The sequence below is a fragment of the Symphodus melops genome (assembly GCF_947650265.1).
Source record: "Symphodus melops genome assembly, chromosome: 13".
Lineage (NCBI taxonomy): Eukaryota > Metazoa > Chordata > Actinopteri > Labriformes > Labridae > Symphodus > Symphodus melops.
Window position 1 is genome coordinate 17,593,835 of NC_136703.1, and position 20,467 is coordinate 17,614,301.

Sequence of the window (20,467 nt, forward strand, 5' to 3'; positions counted from 1 at the left end):
TGTACAATCCAGTATGCTTTTTTTGGCTACCCTGACCCACAATCCATTGCACAGCAGTAAAAAAATTAAATAAAAAAATCACAACTCCTGACAAAGGAAGCTAGTGCATTATTTTTTTAAAGTTCAAAGTATAAAGACAAAGCATGTAATTTTACTGTTGGTTATATAACACGAAATGTTGTAAACGACTGTTCATAGCAGAGCTCCTCAGGTTGATGCACGTCTCGTATATTGGCTTTAGGATCTCCAGGGCACATTTTTATAAGGAGTATTCAAGTCGTTTACCATAAACTAAGACATATGTAAGAGTGAGAGGGTCATAAGTTCAAGGTGCGTATCGTTGAAGCACTGTCTCACTCGTGCACACACTGCATGAGAAGTACATGTTTTGTAGAGGCAGCTGAAAGACATACGGCAGACGTCGTTTGGAGCACACGGCTTCCACGACGACACAAAGATTCCTCACACAACTAATACAAACTCTAATATTCAACTTTTTTTTTTTGAAACAGATTTTAGTTTTAAATCTGATTCTCAATTCAACTCAGAAAGCTTCATTTGTCCCCGAGGGGCAATTGAAATTTTAATAGGAGATTCTTTCTAAATCCATCCTAATTATCAACTGCAAACACAATATTTGGTTGATCGTTAAGATGTCAGCATTTCACTCCTGCAACTGATCATAGATTTGTTTTTATAAAGATGGTCTTCTTACTTAAATTGCAGGAAAATAGCCAGAAAAAAAAAACTGTAATCACAATTCTCTGAAAGGTGGATTTTACTGGATGGAGGCAGCCCAGTGGTTAGAGGGCGCAGCCCAGTGGTTAGAGGGCGCACCCCATGCATGGAGGCTGTAATCCTCCAATCGGACGGCTCGTGTTCGTGTCCAAACACTTGTCTCACTTGTCTCCATTCTCTCTCTCTCTCTCTCTCTAAAGAGAAAGAGAGACTAAAACTACTAAATAAAGGCACATGTTTTTTTTAAGGTGGCTTTATCACATCACCTTCATGAAAGACAAAGCAATAAACTTCAACACTTGTGAAGCTGCAATCAGAGCAAATTTTGATGAAAATTAACCTTTTCACAAATCTCACATCCATTTTTGACCAAAAGAAAAATAATCAATGTTCTTCTCATTTTAGCTGTGAGGAGAGTTTGTCGGGTCAAGAAGTGTCACTTTGTCATTATCAGGTTGTATTTTTTAGTATCTTATTCTGTTACACTCTTCCAACATATCAAAAACGTCTTCACTGAAGTCGTTGTACTTGAGGCTGAAAAAGACAAAAGCAGCAGTGGATGGATGGGTTGAACAGATTTTCCTTAAACTATGTAAAGAACATTGTGAGCACTGTAGTTTGTCAGAAAACCGAACCAGGCTTACCACATCTCCAGCACGTTGGGGCTGTCCTGCATGACTTGGACTAGGGCTGGGACAGATGCGTCAGTCAGGGAGTTGTTTCTTAGTTCCAAGCTCTTCAAAGTCTTACTGGCTCTTATTGCAGCACACAAGTCCTCCACACAGGCATCAGTAAGAGCTGTGATTTCAACACTTCCACAAAAGAGAAGAAACCAGAGTTGAACTGAGTGAGGTTGTGGTGGAACAAAAAAAATATTAAGAAGATTGTTTGTTTTTTTTGGTCAACTCACTCAAGCTCCTCCAACAGACAGTTTGGATGTTTGATTGCATCCCAAAGATGTTTAACCCCTCGGTCTCCTACTTTATGCATACCCACATTCAGGGACTTGAGTTTAGAAGTTCCACTTGTCAGCACTGAGCCCAGGTCTCTGAAGACCAACTCTGTTAACTCACATCGTTTCAAACTGTAGGACGGAACAAATCAAGCACAGATGAAGTGATCCGAATATCAACAAATATTTGTGAAAGGTGGCACTTTGACAGGCTGTTGAAACATGTGACTCTACCCGAGTGTTTCTATTGGACAGCCAGGTTTGCTGAGTGCTTGGCAGAGCAACAGTGCCCCCTCCTGGCCCAAATCATTCACAGACAGCTCCAGCTCAGACAGCGAGCAGTTCCCTGACATCAACGCCTCCATCAAATGGGAGCAGCATGCACCAGTTATCTCATTATCAAATAATCTATAATGTGAGAAAAAGGAAAGGTAGTAAAGTGGATGCAACCGTTTGATTAGTCACTCCCATTCAAATTTTGTGTTTTCAGCAACCTTCTAAATAAAAAACATGAACTAAATCTGTGGTTGCACACTTACATGAGGCTCTGCAGTTTACAGAGTGGATGTTGCAGGGATTTGCACAAGGCCTCAACTCCAGCATCGCCAACTGCGTTGTTTGACAGGTCCACCTTCCTCATCTCTGATTGGCCAGAACACAAAGCCGCAGACAAAGCTTCCATGGATAATGCAGTGAGCTCGCTCGCTTGTAGTCTTTAAACGAGAAAAAATAAATCTCATTCTTAATACGAAAAAGCAAAGTGAATAAACGTAAAAATATATAAATAAATAAAAAGCCTTAAAAGAGATTGTACTTACACAAGCTGCTGCAGTTTGCAGTGTGGACTCTGCAGGCCTCTGCACAGTTTCATTAAGCCCTGATCCCCAATCGCATTCGCTCGGAGGTTCAACACACACAGCTGAGAGGTGTCTAAGGACAGGACCCACGCCAGATCTTGACAGCCCACCTCTGTCACTGAGCACACTTCAATACTAAGTTAATCACAAGGGGGGAAAAAATGAAGAACTTAGTAACTGAATTTAAGAATTGTGTGAAAACAAAAGTAAAGCCTTTTAATAATCTTACTTTAACTTGCATAGCTTGGAGTCTCTGAGACCAGAGCAGAGGACTTTTAACTTTACATCTCCGAAGTGGCTGTTAGAGAGATCCAGCTCTTGGATGAGTCCTCTGCTGAGAGCGGAATTCAGATGAGGGACCGCTCCAGTACTCACCGAGCAGCCGGACAGGCTGTTGGACACAAAGCAGTGATACATATGATCAGCATTTGAACACAGGAAATCGAAGCGCTCTTATAACATAATTCTTTGTGACACGGATTTCTCTTCATAGACTTGAGCATTGGCCAATGAGGAGTAGCTCAAATGTTTGATACTAATGCAAGGAGAAAAAAACAAAACATCATTTGAATCTTTTAACAGCAACACAATGCATTGGAATGAATCGACTACTGCCATTATTGTAAGGCCAGCCTTTCCTTTGTCCATTAATAATTGTAAATCTGCTCTACTTCTTTAATGGAAGGTAATTCGTAATTATATAAAATTATTAAGAAATACATTTTCTTAAAATGTGTGATGGGGAAACGCTGATTATTAACATTTTCGTAACGTGACTATTTTTACTCTTTTCTATCAGGTATCAGCTATTTGATATCGTTGAGTGATGATGTGTCTGTGGGGCCATATTGTATATTTTTGCCAGAGTAAAGTAGAATAGGGTTTTGTAGAAGAGCAAATACTTTGATTTTTACGGGGCTGGTTAATTATAGCTGGACATATTGTCGACAAATTCGAGGCCTTAGTGATGACATTTACAAGACTGGTGTTGGTATTCCAACAACACTTCCTGAAGAGAATCAATTCTAAACTTGAATTTTTGGCATAACTTACTTGATATCATGTGACAAGCTCATAGCTGGAGCCAGCCTCTCAGCTTTCTCCTCAGTCAAATATCTTGTTTGATACAGACTCAACTGCTTCATCTCACCGAGACACGTGATGACATAATTCAGAGCCACACAGTCCTGGAGGCTCAGGTCTCCGTAGCATATACCAAGACGTGCTGAGTGGGTGATGATCTCCTTTACCAAACTGTCACTTTGAGCCTGATGCAGCAGGTGGAAGCAATGGTAGTGCTCTTCTTTAAAGCATCCCTTCAGTGTCGCCTCCGAGCTGCTTTTGAACCAACTCTTAAAATCCATGATCTGATCTGGGTCAAATCTGCCGAGCAGGGTCTCCAGAGGTCTGCTCTGAGTCGGCTCCGAGAGCGCTGACAAGAACATACCTACAAAGTTGGCCCCTTTGTGCTTTTCCAACACCTTTTCCGCACCCTCACATATTGACTTGTCCAAAAAGAAAGACACAGCCAAGAGGAACTCCTGCATCGCTTGAGAGCGAAAGGAGAAGAGCGGTCTACGTGAATGCTCTCCTTCTACTTGTAAAAAACCCCCGACTGAGGCGAGAAGCTGCTGAAAACCAAAGGCATCCATTTCCTCTTTCTTACATCTCAAATGTTGATCGCGAGAACAGTGAGATGCCATCCTACCAAGGGCCAACACTAGTTCTTTATTACAGTTCTGGCTCAGCGACAGCATCTGAATCTGGTGGACCAGGATGTCTACATACAGCTGAGATATTGTTTCAGGAAGTTTTGCTGCAGCATCCATCAGTGATTTGTAGGTAGAACAAACTGTCCAACAAAATCTTGGGGTGGTAGCGATATCATAAAAGCCTAGAGTCCTTTCCATGTGCTGAATTGCTTTGTTGGCAACACCTGGGTCAGTAAAGAATCCGTGAAAGTAGGCCTCTCTTTCTGGCTTTAGAAACCCTAATACTTTTACCCGGGTACCACCAAGAAACTTCAGAAATCCAGGTGTTCTGGTGGCGACCACAAAGGCCGCTCCTTTCAGCAGAGATCCATGAAGCAAGCTCGCCACTAAGTTGGACAGTGACAGCGCCTGGGAAGGGTTAGAGCAGAGTGTTTGGGTGGAGTGGTCCAGGCTCTGTTTGCAGTCATCCAGATCATCGAAAACAAACAGCACATCCTCTGGATTTTGCAGGACTGAGGATAATGACTCATGCTGGATGAGACCATGATGCTGCAACAATAGTGTCTCCAAGGAGAGTGGCCAATTCATGTCATTTAACTCTCTGAACTGGAAGTGAAAAACGGCAGTAAAGTTTTGAAGGTGTTGTCCTTGTGCCCAGTCCAAGACAAGCTTCTGCAGAGCTGTGGTTTTACCTGATCCTTCAGGTCCAACCAGGGACACGGTTTTGACCTTACCTGACAGAGCAGTCAGGAGGGCATCATTGAGGGAGGGCAAGTTGCCTTTTACATTTCTATCTGCTGCCTGAGCTTTAGACGTCAGCAGAGATATGTACCTGTTGTTGTTGATCAGATTTATAGGTAGTTCTCCACCAAGCAGTGTAGACATGCCCTTTGGCTTCAGGATGTGAGTCAGTACAGCGTCTTTGTCCATGGTGTGAAAAGCTGTAAAAACATCAAATATAATGCAATAAGGAGTGAACTGAGGACACGTTTTTCGTGTTTACAAATAAATTATAGTGTAATAAACAATAGTGTAATGTACATCTCAACTCTTTTGACAGTCTATGCTCTCAGCTGGAATAAACTCCACCCCATCTGTTTACACACCTTAAAATATAACAGTGGCCTAAAATAACCTCTGTCCTTTTTCAAAACACGGAAGAAAAGAAAAGTTACCTTCAGTGTTACTGGAAAACAAACAGACACAAAGTGTTATAAAGAAACGAGTATGTGTAGAAAGATTCGTGTTCTAATGTCCGACGTTACGCCCTTTATGAACCTATCAATTTACAAGACTGGCTAGAAATCATTTACGAGGAAATGCTGTTTCTGTTTTTTTTAAGCCCTCGACTCTGCCTTACAGGCGACAGAACCGGAAGTCAATAGTATTCTAACATGTTTCCACATAAAGTACTACGAAGCATGCTAGAGGAACTGATACTCAAAACTGCGAAGTGAAACTTTATTAAGCCTACATACAAGAACCATACTGACCGTTTGATACCACTTTATTCATTTACTACACTACATAGATATGTGATATTATAGCCTATTGAACTGTTTAGTTAAATACAATTATTTCAGTTACTTAAACTAAACTGCCGACCTGTATTATTTCGGGGAAAAATAATAATTATTGTGTATTTTTAGAGCCCAGATAAGTATCGGTAATGACGATTGATGTAGCATGTACAAGCTGCACTAAGTCTATAGACACTGCACTATCTCAAAATATGTAAATAAAAGAAATTTAATTTTAGCAACATTTCGGTACCCCAATGATGCCATCAAATGTAATTTGCAAGATAGACAGTTTGCAGAACTTTGCTTGCAATTTTTAGAAGTTGGTTTGTCTAACATTTAACATTATTTAAGACCTTAAATAATTAAGCTTAAAAGATCCATATGTAACCATTCTATTGTGTTAATTTTAGAAAAACATTTTTACTGGAATTTAATGTCTATACTTTGTCAGTAGTAGGCTAAGTTATCTCAGCAGGTGGCCCGGCTTCTAGTATGACCTGTGGCACATTTCCCACATGTAAATCCCCTTTCTCTAATAATTTGTATGTAACTGTAAAAAAACAACTTTTCACTGAATAGTTAAGTATAAAGCAAGATCAAAAATGCAATGCACGTGAGTACGTCTTTATTTTTAACACAGGCAGAGGCAGAAATTCAATACAATACAAACAGATTAAGCTGTGCTGCAAGTGACTTATTGTAAATTACAGAGTGATGTTCACGTCAGAATAAAATGTCCACAGTGATCCAGCAGGTTGCAGCTTTGCATTTTGATTTTTAGTATTTTCTTCATGATTTAGTACACTCTGTCAGAAGTCTCTGTTGTCTTGATAAGAATTGCACTTGACTTTCGCTGAAGTTGGTTGTTAATTGGGCCAGCTGTTGGGGAAAAAGATAGTTAATAACTCACATAAAAGCAAACAAACACGTGCTACTACAACAATACATAGGACAGTGATCATAATGGGTTTGTCTTGAGTTTAAATATAAAGTAGTCACCTCTTGTGGGCACTGTTTGGATGCTGAGAATTGAGTCCTGTCCGAGTCTGCAGTGAGAAAAAACAAAAAATAAATAAACACAACTAATTTACTAACAAAGTAAACAAATAATAAAGGGAGAGCTCTACATGTCTGACAAAGGCACTGTCAGAAATATGAGTCTGGCTAATTTTTCTGTTCTAATTTGTTAAAAACCTCAACAAATTGAGGTGTCATTTCCTGGCATATTCCACTGTAGCTCTTTTTGCATTACAGCTCCAAATAGCTTGCATTTAATGAGGTATTTTAAGAGAAATAGTCACTACTCTGATCTACCAGTACAACTCACCTTTCTTCCTCTCCTTCCAGCAGCTTCCTGTAGGTAGAGATCTCTATGTCCAGGGCCAGCTTGACATTCATGAGCTCTTGGTACTCTCTGAGTTGCCGAGTCATATCCTGCTTAGCCCTCTGCATAGCCAGCTCCAGGTCCCTGATACGAGCCTTGGCATCCTGCACAGCCTCCTCACCACGACACTCTGATTCGGCTACTTGGTCTTCAAGGTTAGCACGCTGAAAAAAAAAAAATGTAAGCATGCAGAAAACACTGTTCTTGTCTATCACCTCAAATCATATGACTGCAGATATTTCATTGACGTTGAGGTATGTCACATGAGGAATGCTTTAGGTAAGAAAATGTGAAATTACTTGCATGCCTCAGACAGCGTTATATAAAATGGAATAAAATCAGTTAATTGCTGTTTAAAGAGAAATATTGAGCTCCAAATATGTGGCTTTTTATTCATGTTTGTTTGCTTTCCTTTTACTTTACTAAATGTAGCACCTGTTAGCAAACATAACTCGATTATCTGGCAAATATCAAGCCCAAACAAGACGTTTAATTTGACTTTCCACATACTGTATCAGACATTCTCCAAACCTTTCACTGACCTGTGCCTTTGCAGCTTGGATCTCATTCTGCAGGCGGCTGATCAATCTGTTGAACTCAGATATTTCTGCCTTGGAGCTACGCAGCTCATTGCTATACTGGTCTGCCTCAGCTTTCTTCTGGTCAAACTGGTGCAGTTAGAAAACAGACAGGAAGAAATGTGAAAAAAGTTAAGAACAGGTTTGACAAGAGTCAAAAAGGAAAGGTATTTAAGTAGGTAAATGAGCTCTTCTAAACCCCGACCCCTTTCATTTTTCTGGTTTCATTCTAGACTTGTTCAACCACAACAGGGACATATTTTAGAGCTTCACCTTGTCTTTGTGCCAGCTTTCAGCTTCCTCACGGCTGCGTGCCGCAATGTCCTCATACTGGGCCTTAACATCAGCCACGATCTGTTCCATGTCCAGGTTGCGAGAGTTGTCCATCTGCACCACCACAGAGGTCTCCTTCAGACTGTCCTGCAGCTCTTGCAGCTCCTTATTCATTCAATAACAAACACAGCTAAAGTAAGTTACTTTGTTATTATTTGTATGATTTTCAAATTCTGTAAAGGTTTTCAGTTAGAGGATGTACCGCGTAATACAGAGACTGGAGGAACTTTAGCTCATCACTGATGAAGGACACCTTGTCGTCTAGATCCACCTTCGATATGTAGCCTGCATCCACATCCTGAAGCCAAAAGAAAAGCACAAAAACAGTCAGAAATACAACACTTCCTGTGTCTAAAAGATGTTTAATTCAATAGACAGGATATTATTTTTTTATCAATAAATTAAAATGTGAAGCTGAGATCGTATTATTGTTTGATTAGTAGCTTTCAGATACCTTAAATGTGAACACCATTTTCCAGACAGTTTAAAAAAAATGCAATGAATACAAAACAAATAGTTCAGATCCTTATCTGGATAAAGAAAGTTTTGTTTTATCAAGTGTCTATCATAGCCATCATATTTTACTGTACCTTTTTTAGCAAGACAAAATCATTCTCCACATCATTCCTCTGGTTGATCTCATGCTCATACCTGAAACAGTGCAAAACATTCCATTACTTCCTCAAGTCTTATCAATGAGCATCTTCATTCTAGTTCCTTTTTTTTCCTCAGGGGACTCTCTTACTTGGTCTTGTAGTCTTCCACATGTTTGTGCATGACATTGTTCTCCATGTCCAGTCTTTGTTTGTCATTGTTGAGGAACTCCAGCTGCCTCTGCAGATTGGCGATGTAGGACTTGAGCATGGGCTCCACATCAGACGAGGCTTCAGTCTGTCCCTGCAGCAGCTCCCACTTGGTTTCTAACATCTTGTTCTGCTGTTCTAGGTGTCTCACCTTTTGAACAAGAAGGCACCAACAAAATCAAACACATCCCAACATCTTTTATGGGTATGGTTGGCTTTTAAGTGTAAGAAAATAAAATATCTAAGAAGAATAACATTTAAAAAACGTGTTTTTTAAGACACTTCTCCCCTTACCTTATCAATGAATGAAACAAAGCGGTTGTTGAGACTCTTGATTTGCTCTTTCTCCTGGTTGCGAACAGCATGGACATTGGGGTCTATGTCTATTATCAGCGGGTTCAGCAAGCTCTTGTTGATGGTCACGGCTGTAATTGGGGCTGCCTGGTGTGGTCCATTGCTGCGGTTGGAGAAGGAGTAGGATCCCGTGGACATGCTACTGAAGCCTCCTGAAGACATGTGTTGTCCTGGGCGGGTGCTGCGTTTGCTCCTCAGACTCATGGCGGCGCTGATATGTGGATATTTATTTCTGTAGATTAAGAACTGGAGCTCAAGCCGTTTTTGAGCTCAAATGTGAATCTCTTATCTTTTGGTTGCTTCTTTATAGGCGACTCTGGGTGTGGCATGATAGGGGAGATATGTCGCTTCTCAATGTGGGTTAACCAGTCAGACACATGCCTCCTGTTCTCCCACCTACCACCACTGTTAAAGTTACATTCTTGATGTTGTTAAGCAAGACTTTTGCCAGGTTATGCAGTTTCAGTTATTTGAACAATGCCCTACAGGTGTTTGATCAAAGAAAGCACCTTCTAATTAAGGAAAGACAAGTTAGTGACTGATACAAGGAGGCATCAAGAGACATAATCTGTAATCAGAGCATGAATGGAATCCCACTATAGATAGATGATTCAAAGTAATACTACATGAGCAGTAAAAGGGCAGAGGATCAAAAGGTGGTGAAAGATAAATATGTGTGAAATTAAAACAGCAAGAGCTCACATCATTTATGAATTTTGGGTGGAGTTAGTTATCAAAGACTTTCATTTTTCCTAAATTTGACTTTTTTTTGATCAATGGACATTCAATGAGACAAGTTCTCTTATTCCAGCAAGTTCATTGCTATAAGGTTGAAAAAGCTTCACGTCAATGAGCTTTGACGGAATGAAAAGGAAACGGTCACAGTTTTTAAGTGTTTTTACAAATGTATTGGGTTTCATCCTTTCAAAAAACACAAAAAGTGATTAAATCAGAATGTTGGGAATTTGTCTTCGATTCATCTGCCGTCATTTATCATTCAAAGTGGCAGCTGGTTTTAAACAGGGCTGTCCTAGTGCTTTCACACAGTCTTCGATCTCCTCCCTTTTACACCAGTTACGCAAACACCGTCCTAAAAAAAACCTATCAAAATGGATCTGCTGTTCAACCTGTTCTGTAGCTTTATTCTCTGCGTTTGTTAGAGGAGTAGAGCCTTTATAGAAGGTAAAGCTTCTCACTGTGTGCGTGCACGTATATTGAAGCAAAATGGAATAGTTGTAATGTTTTCATTGGCTCCTCTCTTGTCAGACATGAAGATTGCCTCTTTCAACGTTCATAGGTTTGGACTGACGAAAGTCTCTGATCCAGATGTCCTGTCAGCTCTGATTAAGGTAAAGAACATCTCATTTGGCATTGTTGTGGAGCCTACTGTTATGCTTATGTGGAGGCATCAGGTGGTCACTCTTAGTGAAGACGTTAAACAGAAAAGATCTGTTGTTCTTCAATGACATGTGGCAATTGGTAAACTGCCAAAAGGAAACAAAAAACTGTCACTGTGATGAATGAAAATACAATAACTCCCTTATTTCCCATTGTGTAGATTGTGTCCCAGTATGACATTATACTGATTCTAGAGGTTGTGGATATAAGCGGATATTCTGTGAAACTCTTCTTAAAGGAGCTGAACCGGTATGACTATTTTCTTGTATCTAGATGAAGCACAGATCAGGGATTATCTTGACCTATTGTTATTCATTCTTACTTGTACTGATCTTGTGGCATCTCAGAGTCAACACCAAACATCACTATGCTCTACAGCTCAGCACCCGCCTGGGCCGGAACAGATACAAGGAACAGTTTATGTTTCTGTACAGGTGAGATCGAATCTTATCACCAGACATTGTCCCCTTTTTTTCCACCATGACCAGCTTCACTTAAAAGCATTCTTTTCCACTGTAAGGGATGATGTTGTTGATCTGATCGACTGCTATCAGTATGAAGACAATCAGGAGGATGACGTGGATGCTTTTGCAAGGGAGCCATATATTCTCCACTTCAAACCACGAAACACAGGTTGTCTCTGCACTTCAAAATAACTCGCGTAAAGTTTATGGGTACAGACATGATGATGATTTTCAGTTGCTGTAGACGTTATGATGACATGATCGCTGTGAAGACGGCGGTATGTCTGAGTCATGTGCCAGCCAGTTTGTTTTCTTGAGCTGAATGAATCCGACTTAGTGACAGATGATACAAAGGAGCACAGGGCAGGTTTATCAAGTTAAGTCAGTCTGTGTCTGCTTTGTGTATCTACACTTTTTTAATTACACCATGATGGGGCATGTTATCAGAGTAGAGAATTGTAGTTTATAGGACTGTTTTGGTTGCAGTGTTAAAGAACATCGTGCTGATTCCGGTGCACACCAGGGCATGGGACTCTGCGAAAGAGCTCGACGAGCTGTACGAGGTCTTCCTGGTGGTCAAAGACAAGTGGAAAACTGACGTGAGTTTCAACCGAAAACAGTCCTTTAAAAGCCTAAAGATTCATCAAACAATTTATACTTTGATTTCATTCTATATGGCTCATAAAGGATCAATAAACAATGATGAACTTTTCCAGGGATTTTGCACTGCTGACATAACCATCTCTGATTTGCTCTAGAACATAATGATCCTGGGGGACTTCAATGCTGATGGAGCATATGTCACGCCGGAAGACATGAAATACATACGTATTCGCAGCGATACAAATTTCCATTGGCTGATAGGTGATGACGTGGACACCACTGCAAACACATCAAACGAACGCAGCTACGACCGGCAAGTGCACTTTGATTATCTCCATACATTTAATTCCAAAATACCACAACCATTTCTTGCAGGAATATTAAGAATTTAAACAATAGATTGGATAACCGAGTCTATTTCTCTCAAAAGGATTGTTGTGTATGGAGAAGATGTGCTCGCTGCCATTGTGCCAAACTCAGCCAAAACATTTAATTTCCAGAAAGAGTTCGCAATGACTGAAGAAATGGTAAGGTGTCCTTCGTAGTAACCAAGACATTATGTGCATTTTTCCACATGTATAACTTCTCCAGTTTCTTTTCTTTTTTTTGTTAGAAACATTTCTGATACAGTTTATGCATGCAAAATCCCACAGGCCCTGAGAGTCAGCGACCACTACCCTGTTGAGGTAGAATTATGCAGTGCTCCTCCTTTCTGGGTGACAAAGAGTCAACAAATATGTGACACCCAGCGGGCATCAGTTAAAAGAGCTGTCACAGGTAAAGAGCAAAACAGTAATTTACTCTCTCTTGTCTGAAGGGTTGGAGTAAACGGCACATACAATGTGCTCAATGTTTAGTACTTTTGAGTTTTACAGCGCAGTACAGCCTCTTGGAATGACTACAAAAAAGAAAAATGCTTGGTATTTGGGAGTGTCGTCTTCTTTCTTTTACAAATTCAAAGCTGATAAATGTTTCATTAGACCTGTTTTTCTAATAGATCCACACATTGTGATTGGCTTAATATACCCCATATTAGATATAAATCAATTTAATTACAATAAGTTAAATAAAACTCCAATGAAAATACAGAGTTTTTGTGATACTGTCAAAAACATTAAAAATATAATACAAAACAAAAAATGTAACACTGCAAAACAAATATTTATTGAGACACATTTGTTGGCGGGTGGCTTAAACTACCAAAATTAGAAGACAATAATGATTAGCTAAATATTAACTCTTCACTTTACCCTTTTAGTGTGTAATGAAAACAACAACAAGGCTTTATATAACCTGATGTTCATGACAGTTGTTTAGTAAGCCTCGATGTATAAAGTTTTATTTATTAATGTCTTTCCAACAGAGCCTTCAAACCTTGTCTAAACTTCAGTGTCTCCGCATTTGTACTGCTAATTATTATTCATTTATTATTAGAGAAAACATTTTCCACATGCCAGACATCTGTGTTATTAATGCTTCATGGTATGGGGTAAAACACAAAGAGGATTCTTTCAAGTGACTGTAACTTTATAATTGTTGAAGTAATACTCATATAACCTATTTATGTATATGTTTTACTCACAGATAGTTTGCAGTCTGATGTGTTGAAACTGCAGAAAGAAAACCTCCTGTTGGAGCAAGAGAAACTTCAACTTCAGATCTCCTTATTAAAACACCGAGCTGCAGCACTTCATCTGAAAGCATAAAAAGAAGACCTCACTTGTGCTTTCGCTTTCAGATATTGTGTTTGTTTGTTGTTGTTGTTGTTGTTGTTGTTATCATTTGTTGTGTTGAGAATTTGAAACTGGAATAAAATAATGTTTTTAACTAAATATTCGTTTGTCACCTACTAATTGTTTTTATTAGCCCATCTATTTTACAACTTAAATAAGCCTACTGGAATGAAGATGTATTAAGTTGTTGTCGGACTATGGGGGTTGACATGAAGTAGTTTGTCTGCCAAAAAAACGCGACTAAACTGCTTTTTAACTCATTCCTGAAGCATGAACTGGACACGTGCTGCATTCATGTTAGCTGCGTCAGCTCCGACTTTCAAAAGTATACTTCTGTTTACTCCAGGTGCTAGCCATTAAATATAGGCTATTCAAATACAATGTCTTAATTTATTAAAAACGTTGTTAAGACAGACATATGAGACTGTGGTACTATTGTTTATGGCTTTTTTAAAGGTAGAGGATAAAAACGTCTACCCAGCTGTTACCGTTGTTTCCTACCGCAAGCGAAGTATACAGCTGTCACGTGACAACAAGACTTCCACCAAAACACAGAGCGATCAACTAGCTTGTAAACAACTGCAAGAAGGTGTGTCAAGCAGCCAAATTCCCATCGTTTATTTTCCAAACCTCTAAAGCTCGACTAACTGATCCTTCACCTGTCCGTCAGACAGGCTGTCTAAATGCATCACAGAGGAGCGAAAACTCCGCGGAGATCATGGACGTGCATGATTTGTTTATTAGTTGCAGAAAGGGCGACATTTGCAGAGTCAGGTAACTACGAATGGCTCTACTGTTTATTTATTTCTCACTGTATTTTTTTCCCCGGTGTACAAGCTGAAGTTAATCTAACTCCCTGTAGCCTACATGGTGCAAGTATTTCCCGTCGAATAAATGTACTCTTGTTTATCTTAAAAGCTAACTGCAGTGTGTTATTATGAGGTAAACAACGATGTCCGTGCTGCTAACTATAGCTTTGGCCCCAGCGGTAACTTTAGCTTACATAAAGCTTTGTAGGTCAGCTGCTTTTTTTTTATTTTAAAGAAACGTAGGGTAAGATAGTTACCAAGCTACCAACACCCTATGTCAGCCAGCGTTGCTTTACAAGTCTGGACTTGTAACATTTACAGCCGAGATGATCTGGAGAACACCTAGTTTAGTCAATAGTATGTTAGCTGATACTGGGCTAACATGCATAACATAACATAGATGTGTCAGATCGATTTATAATTTAGAAAATACATTTATATATAGATGTACACTCTGTGCACAACATTAGTATGCTTCCAGTTAATTAAAGTAATATTTACACCCAAATCCACAAATACATTGTTTTTTTTGTTTTTTTATTATATAAGCCTACAAATATGTTTACAATATATATGTTTTTTTATAATGCAAAAACAACATTGCTAACACAAGTCTACTGTAAATGTTAGTTAGTTAATGGAGGAACACATCTGGTACAGTTGGAGAAACCTGTTGTACAAGAAACACCGTTTCCATGGTGATTATCAAAGCAGGGATTGACATAGGTTTTTATAAACAACCTGAATTCAAAAGGGTTACCAAAGTTTTGGAATTTTTATTCTCAGCAATCCATAGAGTTAGTTTTTTATTTTGAAGCACTCATAGTTTTACCAGAATCCTAAAAGTGGCCTGGACAGAAAAATTACTCATCAGTTTTTTGTTTTGTTTTGTTTTTTTGTCTTTTAAAGATACCTTGTTGAACAGAGGGACGTGGACCTCAATGTAAGAGATAAATGGGACAGCACTCCTTTGTAAGTACAATTTAGTCAAGCAGTCTTAACTCTCAGGCTAACACAGCATCAACACCTGAAATAATCTGAAATGTGTACCTTTTTTTTTTTTTTTAGGTATTATGCCTGTCTCTGTGGCCATGAGCAGCTGGTCCAGTACCTGTTGACTAGTGGTAAGGCTGCAATTTAAATATACACACTATTTAATCAAAATGATTAAATGTGAATGACATGCTCAGCATATTAATTGCACTGAAATGATCTGTCGTATAACCTTTGTCCTCGATTCTTTGCTTTTTCTTTAAGGTGCCAAGTTTGAAGCAAACACGTTTGATGGCGAGCGATGTATGTACGGCTCTCTGAATGACTCTGTTCGACGCTTGATCAAAGACTATAAGTGTGTCAGTGTCCGCGCCATGCAGAGGGGAGATTTCAACTACTTTCTGCACATGTAAGGCTTGATGCCTGTGGGCTTTTCTCCTCGGCTGTTTCAGCAATTTACATTGAAAAGAAAGAGAGGAAATGAGAGGAATGGAGTGCAACAGCACAGCTTTCAACCTGTAATCTCTATAATGTGTTTTTTGCCTTAGGTTACTGGAGCAGGGTCAACAAAGTGATGTTAAGTTCCTGGTACACGGACAGATATTTACGGCCCACAGATGTGTCCTGAGTGCACGCTCCGAGTACTTCACTGATATGTTTGAGACTAAATGGAAAGGGAAGACCTTGATCACACTCAAACACCCTTTGGTAAATGGATACATTCCTAAAGATTACACTTGTGTGCTAGCTTTGTGTTTAGTTGGGCACTTGTATACAACAGATCAGACATCGTTTGCCTTTTTTCTGGACTGATAAGTGGTTTTGACTTTCAGATTAACCCTGCGGCCTTTAGAGCCATCTTGCAATATATCTATACAGGTGAGTGTATTAAAGCTGCAAACACATTTTAGCTTCAGCACTTGGCACGGTTACAAGATTATCCTGTTAAATTCTGTCTTTATTATCATTCTGTGAGGTACCAGTTACAAAGATAACATTATGGATTTTTTGGAGACCCTTAGTATAATGAATCTTCCTTAGATAAACAAACACTTTTTATCAGTGAATCTTTGAATAAAGATATGTTAGGTGATCACCTCAAAAAATGTGAAAAAAACAGGTCCATAATTTAGGTCATGCCAATATTTGCAAGAAAATATTCTCTTTATATATTATTCTTTTAATATGATGTCATGATTTGAAATGATGAATAATATTGTGAAACCATTTAAAATGTGTTCTATTCTATGAGCTCTTACTTCAGGCTGCCTTAAAGGAATGGTTTTCAGTTTAATCACTTCTATCCTAAAATAATAACAAGGCGGTCATGTAGACATTGAAACTAGTTTTTATGTCTGTAATCCTTCCTCTTGTTCATACTGGCCTCTTCATCCCTTAATGACATGTGTTTAATGCAATGGCATGGAAAATGAAAGCGCAGGTGTTGTTATTAACATGACTTGAAGTTAATTTGCTTCTTTGGCCTTCTGGGTTAGAATTCATAAAGTGGGAATCTTTCAAACTGCGGTAGTTTTAGACTGTAGATTTATTCCCCCTTTAAATTTGATGTGACTGTTAGAAGAGAGCTTTTCACATGACCACAGAGAGTTATCACGAAAAGCAAAATAAAGTATTGGTTAAGCACCATTAAGGTAAATATTGAACCATGGCTTTTGAGAGTGTTAAGGGGGCACCAAAGTGTACAGAAAGTAATTTTCAAATCCAATTTTATCAAATCATTGAATGCAACATGCATTATTAACCGTAACATCACTATTCATGAAAATAACATATAAGCTGTAATAATGTAACAATAATAAACTTAACTTGTAAGGCACTCTTTTCTAAACTCATGTTACAAAATGAAATTAAAAGAATGAAACGAGCAGAGAGAGCAGACAAGAAATCATGAAAACAAACACATCAAACAATGTGTAAGATTCCTCATTTAGTTATTCTTATTGTTAAAGGACGGATGGATATCGACATTAGCCTTGTGGAGGACTCCAGACGACTTGCTAAACAGTGCAAAATGACGGACCTCATAGAGGAGCTTGAAAATAAATGCAAAAAGGTGTATGAATTTGGTAAGTTACTCCTCTGAGTTCTTGTTCACACCACTGAGACATCAATGTGTATCACAAGAGTCAAACACAACTTTTCAAATAGTCACAAAAACACAATTTAACTTTAGTGTCTCCACATATTTTAGGTTGCTTGGGTAAATATTTTCCAATATGATTATAAAAAGTGTCCATTTTGTGTTTTTTGTCAAAGTGTCCAACAAACCAGGAGTCTGTGTGAAGGTTCTCAGTCTGGACCCTCAAAGCTGTCAGCTGCAGGAGGAGATGGCTCAGTTAGCAGACTGTGCAGTTCCCACTGAACTGCGGGTAAAGACATTGTGAAACATTCAACTGCGTCTGGTTTAGATTTAATTAGTCTAGTTTTAATTCAACTCTTTCTGTTGATTCTCCACAGGTTGGATTTGGTGAACTTCCCTTTAACAGAGTCGACCACTTCCCAACATATCCTGACATCTGCTTCAGAGTCGAGAGCTTTAATTTCCTGTGTCATAAGGTACAAACGAGCCGCGAAACATTCTTTGATCACATCACAAACCCCTGCATCAATCTTCTCTCTCAAATGAAAATGACCGTTTTCTTCATTTTCTTATTTCGTGTGTGTCTGAAGGCGTTTTTCTCTGGACGTAGTGATTACTTTAAAGCCTTGCTGGAAGACCACTTCAGTGAGGGGGAGCAGCTGCAGTCTCAGCCCAGCACACCAGTGATTACTTTACACAATATTTCCCATGAAATATTTATCCATGTCATGTACTACATCTACAGGGATGACACAGAGGTGAGTGCACAGCCTCTGGGTTAATGTTGTTTGTGGATCTTTTGAAATATTACATTTTCAAGAACTCAAAGACACTTATCAAAATATAAAGATCAAGAAAACATATGAAGAACAAACTAACAAACATTTCAACATTATGCAGGTCATGTAACAATAATGTATAAACATATATTATACAGTACATTCTGATAGTGTTTTTCAATTCATTCTTTTTTACAAGCTAACATTAATGTTGCAGTCCTAAACCCACGCTATGTTTTCTTCTTCAAAGGGTGTGACGTATAAAATATTGAAACTATATATTAAGTGGGCGCATTTTTAAGATTGTTTTTCAACTTGAGATTGTAAACACAAACAAAAGGATGTGCTACAACCAGGAAGGAAGAAACAGACAGCTAATAATTATTTGTGAAAACAGCAGATGCAAAGCTCCTGAATAACAAAGGTCATGTTATTTGACTTTTAATTATTATAATCAAATGGTGACTGAAATTCTTTGCCTTGCAGCTGACAGCAGAGAATGTGTTTGACGTGCTGTGTGTGGCAGACATGTATCTGCTGCCCGGGCTGAAGCGGCTTTGTGGGAAGACTCTCGCTAAGACTATATGTGAAGACAACGTTTTATATATGTGGAAGATGTCAAAGCTTTTCCGTCTCTCTCGATTGGAGGATCAGTGCACAGAATTTATGGCCAAGATCATTGATCGGGTAGGTGTCTGTGTCTCTCTCTTTTTTCTTTTTTTTACAGTGGAGCCAGTTTGTTGGTCCTGACTCCTTTTTTGCACACATTTCAAATTATTAATATTGATAACATATTTATTACTTTTGCTGCATCTGTTTTCTGTGTCAGTTCTCTTTTATGCCTGTGAACTAAGGTGACTACATAGGACATTTTGCCCAGCTACACTTAAATTCACACATGTACCTGTTTACCTGTCTGTCACAGCTGGTGGAGCAGCCCGAGTTTGCCGAGGTCATTAAAGAGGATGCTGCGTCACTGGAGGAGCGACATGAGACAGACTCTGTCCCCCTGGTAGACGAGATCCGCTATCACATCGCCAGCAACGTACAGACGTACAGCGCAATCGAGGAAGCCAATCAGAAACTGGATGCCTTGGAGGAGCTGCTCTGCAGCATTAATATTGACTGCTGAAGAGTCAGCAGGTTGTGAAGATATAGTGGGAGGGAGAGATAACATATGCATCTGTATGTTTGTTGGTTCTTTTCTTTCCTTCTTTTTTGCAGTTTATTTGTACAGAATATATATTTTTATTTTATGTTAAGATAAACAAAACCATGTTTGTTGGTTGTTAAAAATGTTCCTGAGTGAAGTATAATATGAGACAAAATATTAGTTTTGAGCAAATTATCGTATAATTTTCAACAGAATATCTTAAGAGTTGCATATACATGCATATTTTAGGCATTATTTTATTGTTATTGTGCAATAGAATTTAACTGGCTGTTAAGCTCTTTTAAATGGTACCCCAACTAAGTTTAGGACTAGCACTCACACTGAACTCTGTGTCATTTTATTTGATGCTTAAAAAAGCCAAGTACATGACAATAAACGCGTTTGATTGACATGAGTATGCATTTATGACATTAAAGCTTACATTTATTTCAATATTTGAGATGTAACATTCCTCTACCACACCACTTATATAATCTTGTATTTCCAGGAGTATGTGAAAGTAGAATTTCATTAACTATTATTCACTATCCACTTGTGTAAAGAGAATATATTTCAGTTGCTGACCCATTTAGAAAAATAAGTGCTACACGTTATTAATATCCTATCCTATAAGTTATTAATACCTCTTCGTTATACCGCTTTACATATATTTTAAATGATCATAATACTTGTATACACGTATGCATGACGTCACATTGTTAGCATATTAGCATGTAGCTAACTCCACAACAGCCCAGCTGTACCAAACAGTCGAACATCTGCTAACATTGCTGTACTTTATCAGTGTTTTCCTTAGGGTTTTTTTATATCAACAAGTACAGATACATGTGAGTTGACTAAATGAATGAGGTGAGGAACAAATGTAAACCATGAATTTATATTTTAAGACAAGCATAAAGTACCAAGAGATGGCGACATTTCTCAGCTTATCGTCACTGTGGCGGTGGTGCTGACCTTAAAACAGCACAATTTGTCTTTTTTAAAACACATTTACACTTCCTCGTGCGATGTTGAGAAGTCCTTCATTCAGTTCTCCAAAAACATCACTGATTTAAGACTGCGTGATACCTCAATGTTGCCCTAAGAGGCACATACCCTTACACTGTGCAGTAAAGCTGCTGTTATGGTAAAGCTCAGTTTAACTGAAACACTATTCTTCTTTTTAAAAAACAAAAAACC

The 20,467-nt window shown here is 38.7% G+C and overlaps 4 protein-coding genes across 6 annotated transcripts; 2 read left to right on the forward strand and 2 right to left on the reverse strand.

Moving 5' to 3' along the window:
- Window positions 1-478: 478 nt before the first annotated feature.
- On the reverse strand, window positions 479-9,158 carry LOC306834597 (NACHT, LRR and PYD domains-containing protein 14). Its single transcript, XM_079360625.1, has 10 exons — window positions 9,147-9,158; window positions 5,435-5,587; window positions 3,601-5,200; window positions 2,777-2,938; window positions 2,509-2,682; window positions 2,230-2,403; window positions 1,925-2,098; window positions 1,649-1,822; window positions 1,383-1,550; window positions 479-1,272 (listed from the first exon to the last, which is right to left on the reverse strand). Exons 3-10 carry the CDS (start codon window positions 5,187-5,189, stop codon window positions 1,203-1,205), a joined length of 2,685 nt encoding a protein of 894 aa, XP_079216751.1. The 5' UTR covers window positions 5,190-5,200; window positions 5,435-5,587; window positions 9,147-9,158; the 3' UTR covers window positions 479-1,202.
- LOC306834599 (keratin, type II cytoskeletal 8) lies at window positions 6,391-13,393 on the reverse strand. The gene is made up of 10 exons (XM_079360627.1): window positions 13,282-13,393; window positions 9,175-9,480; window positions 8,823-9,031; window positions 8,668-8,728; window positions 8,280-8,375; window positions 8,018-8,182; window positions 7,709-7,834; window positions 7,110-7,330; window positions 6,782-6,828; window positions 6,391-6,661 (listed from the first exon to the last, which is right to left on the reverse strand). Exons 2-10 carry the CDS (start codon window positions 9,436-9,438, stop codon window positions 6,579-6,581), a joined length of 1,272 nt encoding a protein of 423 aa, XP_079216753.1. The 5' UTR covers window positions 9,439-9,480; window positions 13,282-13,393; the 3' UTR covers window positions 6,391-6,578.
- LOC306834601 (deoxyribonuclease-1-like) lies at window positions 8,318-13,568 on the forward strand. Of its 3 annotated transcripts, none has more exons than XM_079360631.1 (10): window positions 8,318-8,403; window positions 10,501-10,583; window positions 10,793-10,881; window positions 10,980-11,066; window positions 11,153-11,265; window positions 11,583-11,695; window positions 11,855-12,012; window positions 12,130-12,226; window positions 12,353-12,476; window positions 13,284-13,568. In XM_079360631.1, the coding sequence occupies exons 2-10, from the start codon at window positions 10,503-10,505 to the stop codon at window positions 13,403-13,405; spliced, it is 984 nt and encodes a 327-aa protein (XP_079216757.1). In that variant the 5' UTR covers window positions 8,318-8,403; window positions 10,501-10,502; the 3' UTR covers window positions 13,406-13,568. The 3 variants fall into 3 exon arrangements, with proteins under 3 accessions (XP_079216757.1, XP_079216758.1, XP_079216756.1); XM_079360632.1 differs by lacking the exon at window positions 8,318-8,403 and adding an exon at window positions 10,350-10,416; XM_079360630.1 differs by lacking the exon at window positions 8,318-8,403 and having other exon boundaries at window positions 10,420-10,583.
- A 395-nt stretch (window positions 13,569-13,963) lies between these two features.
- On the forward strand, window positions 13,964-19,682 carry abtb1 (ankyrin repeat and BTB (POZ) domain containing 1). The gene is made up of 12 exons (XM_079358584.1): window positions 13,964-14,206; window positions 15,151-15,213; window positions 15,310-15,365; window positions 15,499-15,643; window positions 15,783-15,942; window positions 16,068-16,113; window positions 17,205-17,321; window positions 17,512-17,624; window positions 17,713-17,811; window positions 17,926-18,093; window positions 18,601-18,801; window positions 19,040-19,682. The coding sequence occupies exons 1-12, from the start codon at window positions 14,151-14,153 to the stop codon at window positions 19,244-19,246; spliced, it is 1,431 nt and encodes a 476-aa protein (XP_079214710.1). The 5' UTR covers window positions 13,964-14,150; the 3' UTR covers window positions 19,247-19,682.
- The last annotated feature ends 785 nt before the right edge of the window (window positions 19,683-20,467 follow it).

Coding starts and splice junctions, on each gene's coding strand:
- LOC306834597 (XM_079360625.1), bottom strand. CDS start 5,189: ATGGACAAAGACGCTGTACTGACTCACATCCTGAAGCCAAAGGGCATG. Junction 2,683..2,776: donor TCCAAGCTATGCAAGTTAAA/GTAAGATTATTA, acceptor TGATTAACTTAG/TATTGAAGTGTGCTCAGTGA. Junction 2,404..2,508: donor TGCAAACTGCAGCAGCTTGT/GTAAGTACAATC, acceptor TCTCGTTTAAAG/ACTACAAGCGAGCGAGCTCA.
- LOC306834599 (XM_079360627.1), bottom strand. CDS start 9,438: ATGAGTCTGAGGAGCAAACGCAGCACCCGCCCAGGACAACACATGTCT. Junction 9,032..9,174: donor TTGTTTCATTCATTGATAAG/GTAAGGGGAGAA, acceptor CTTGTTCAAAAG/GTGAGACACCTAGAACAGCA. Junction 6,662..6,781: donor CCAAACAGTGCCCACAAGAG/GTGACTACTTTA, acceptor TTTCCCCAACAG/CTGGCCCAATTAACAACCAA.
- LOC306834601 (XM_079360630.1), top strand. CDS start 10,473: ATGTTTTCATTGGCTCCTCTCTTGTCAGACATGAAGATTGCCTCTTTC. Junction 10,584..10,792: donor TCCTGTCAGCTCTGATTAAG/GTAAAGAACATC, acceptor CCCATTGTGTAG/ATTGTGTCCCAGTATGACAT. Junction 12,013..12,129: donor AACGAACGCAGCTACGACCG/GCAAGTGCACTT, acceptor TTCTCTCAAAAG/GATTGTTGTGTATGGAGAAG.
- abtb1 (XM_079358584.1), top strand. CDS start 14,151: ATGGACGTGCATGATTTGTTTATTAGTTGCAGAAAGGGCGACATTTGC. Junction 17,322..17,511: donor CAAAAAGGTGTATGAATTTG/GTAAGTTACTCC, acceptor TTTTTGTCAAAG/TGTCCAACAAACCAGGAGTC. Junction 18,802..19,039: donor TGGCCAAGATCATTGATCGG/GTAGGTGTCTGT, acceptor TGTCTGTCACAG/CTGGTGGAGCAGCCCGAGTT.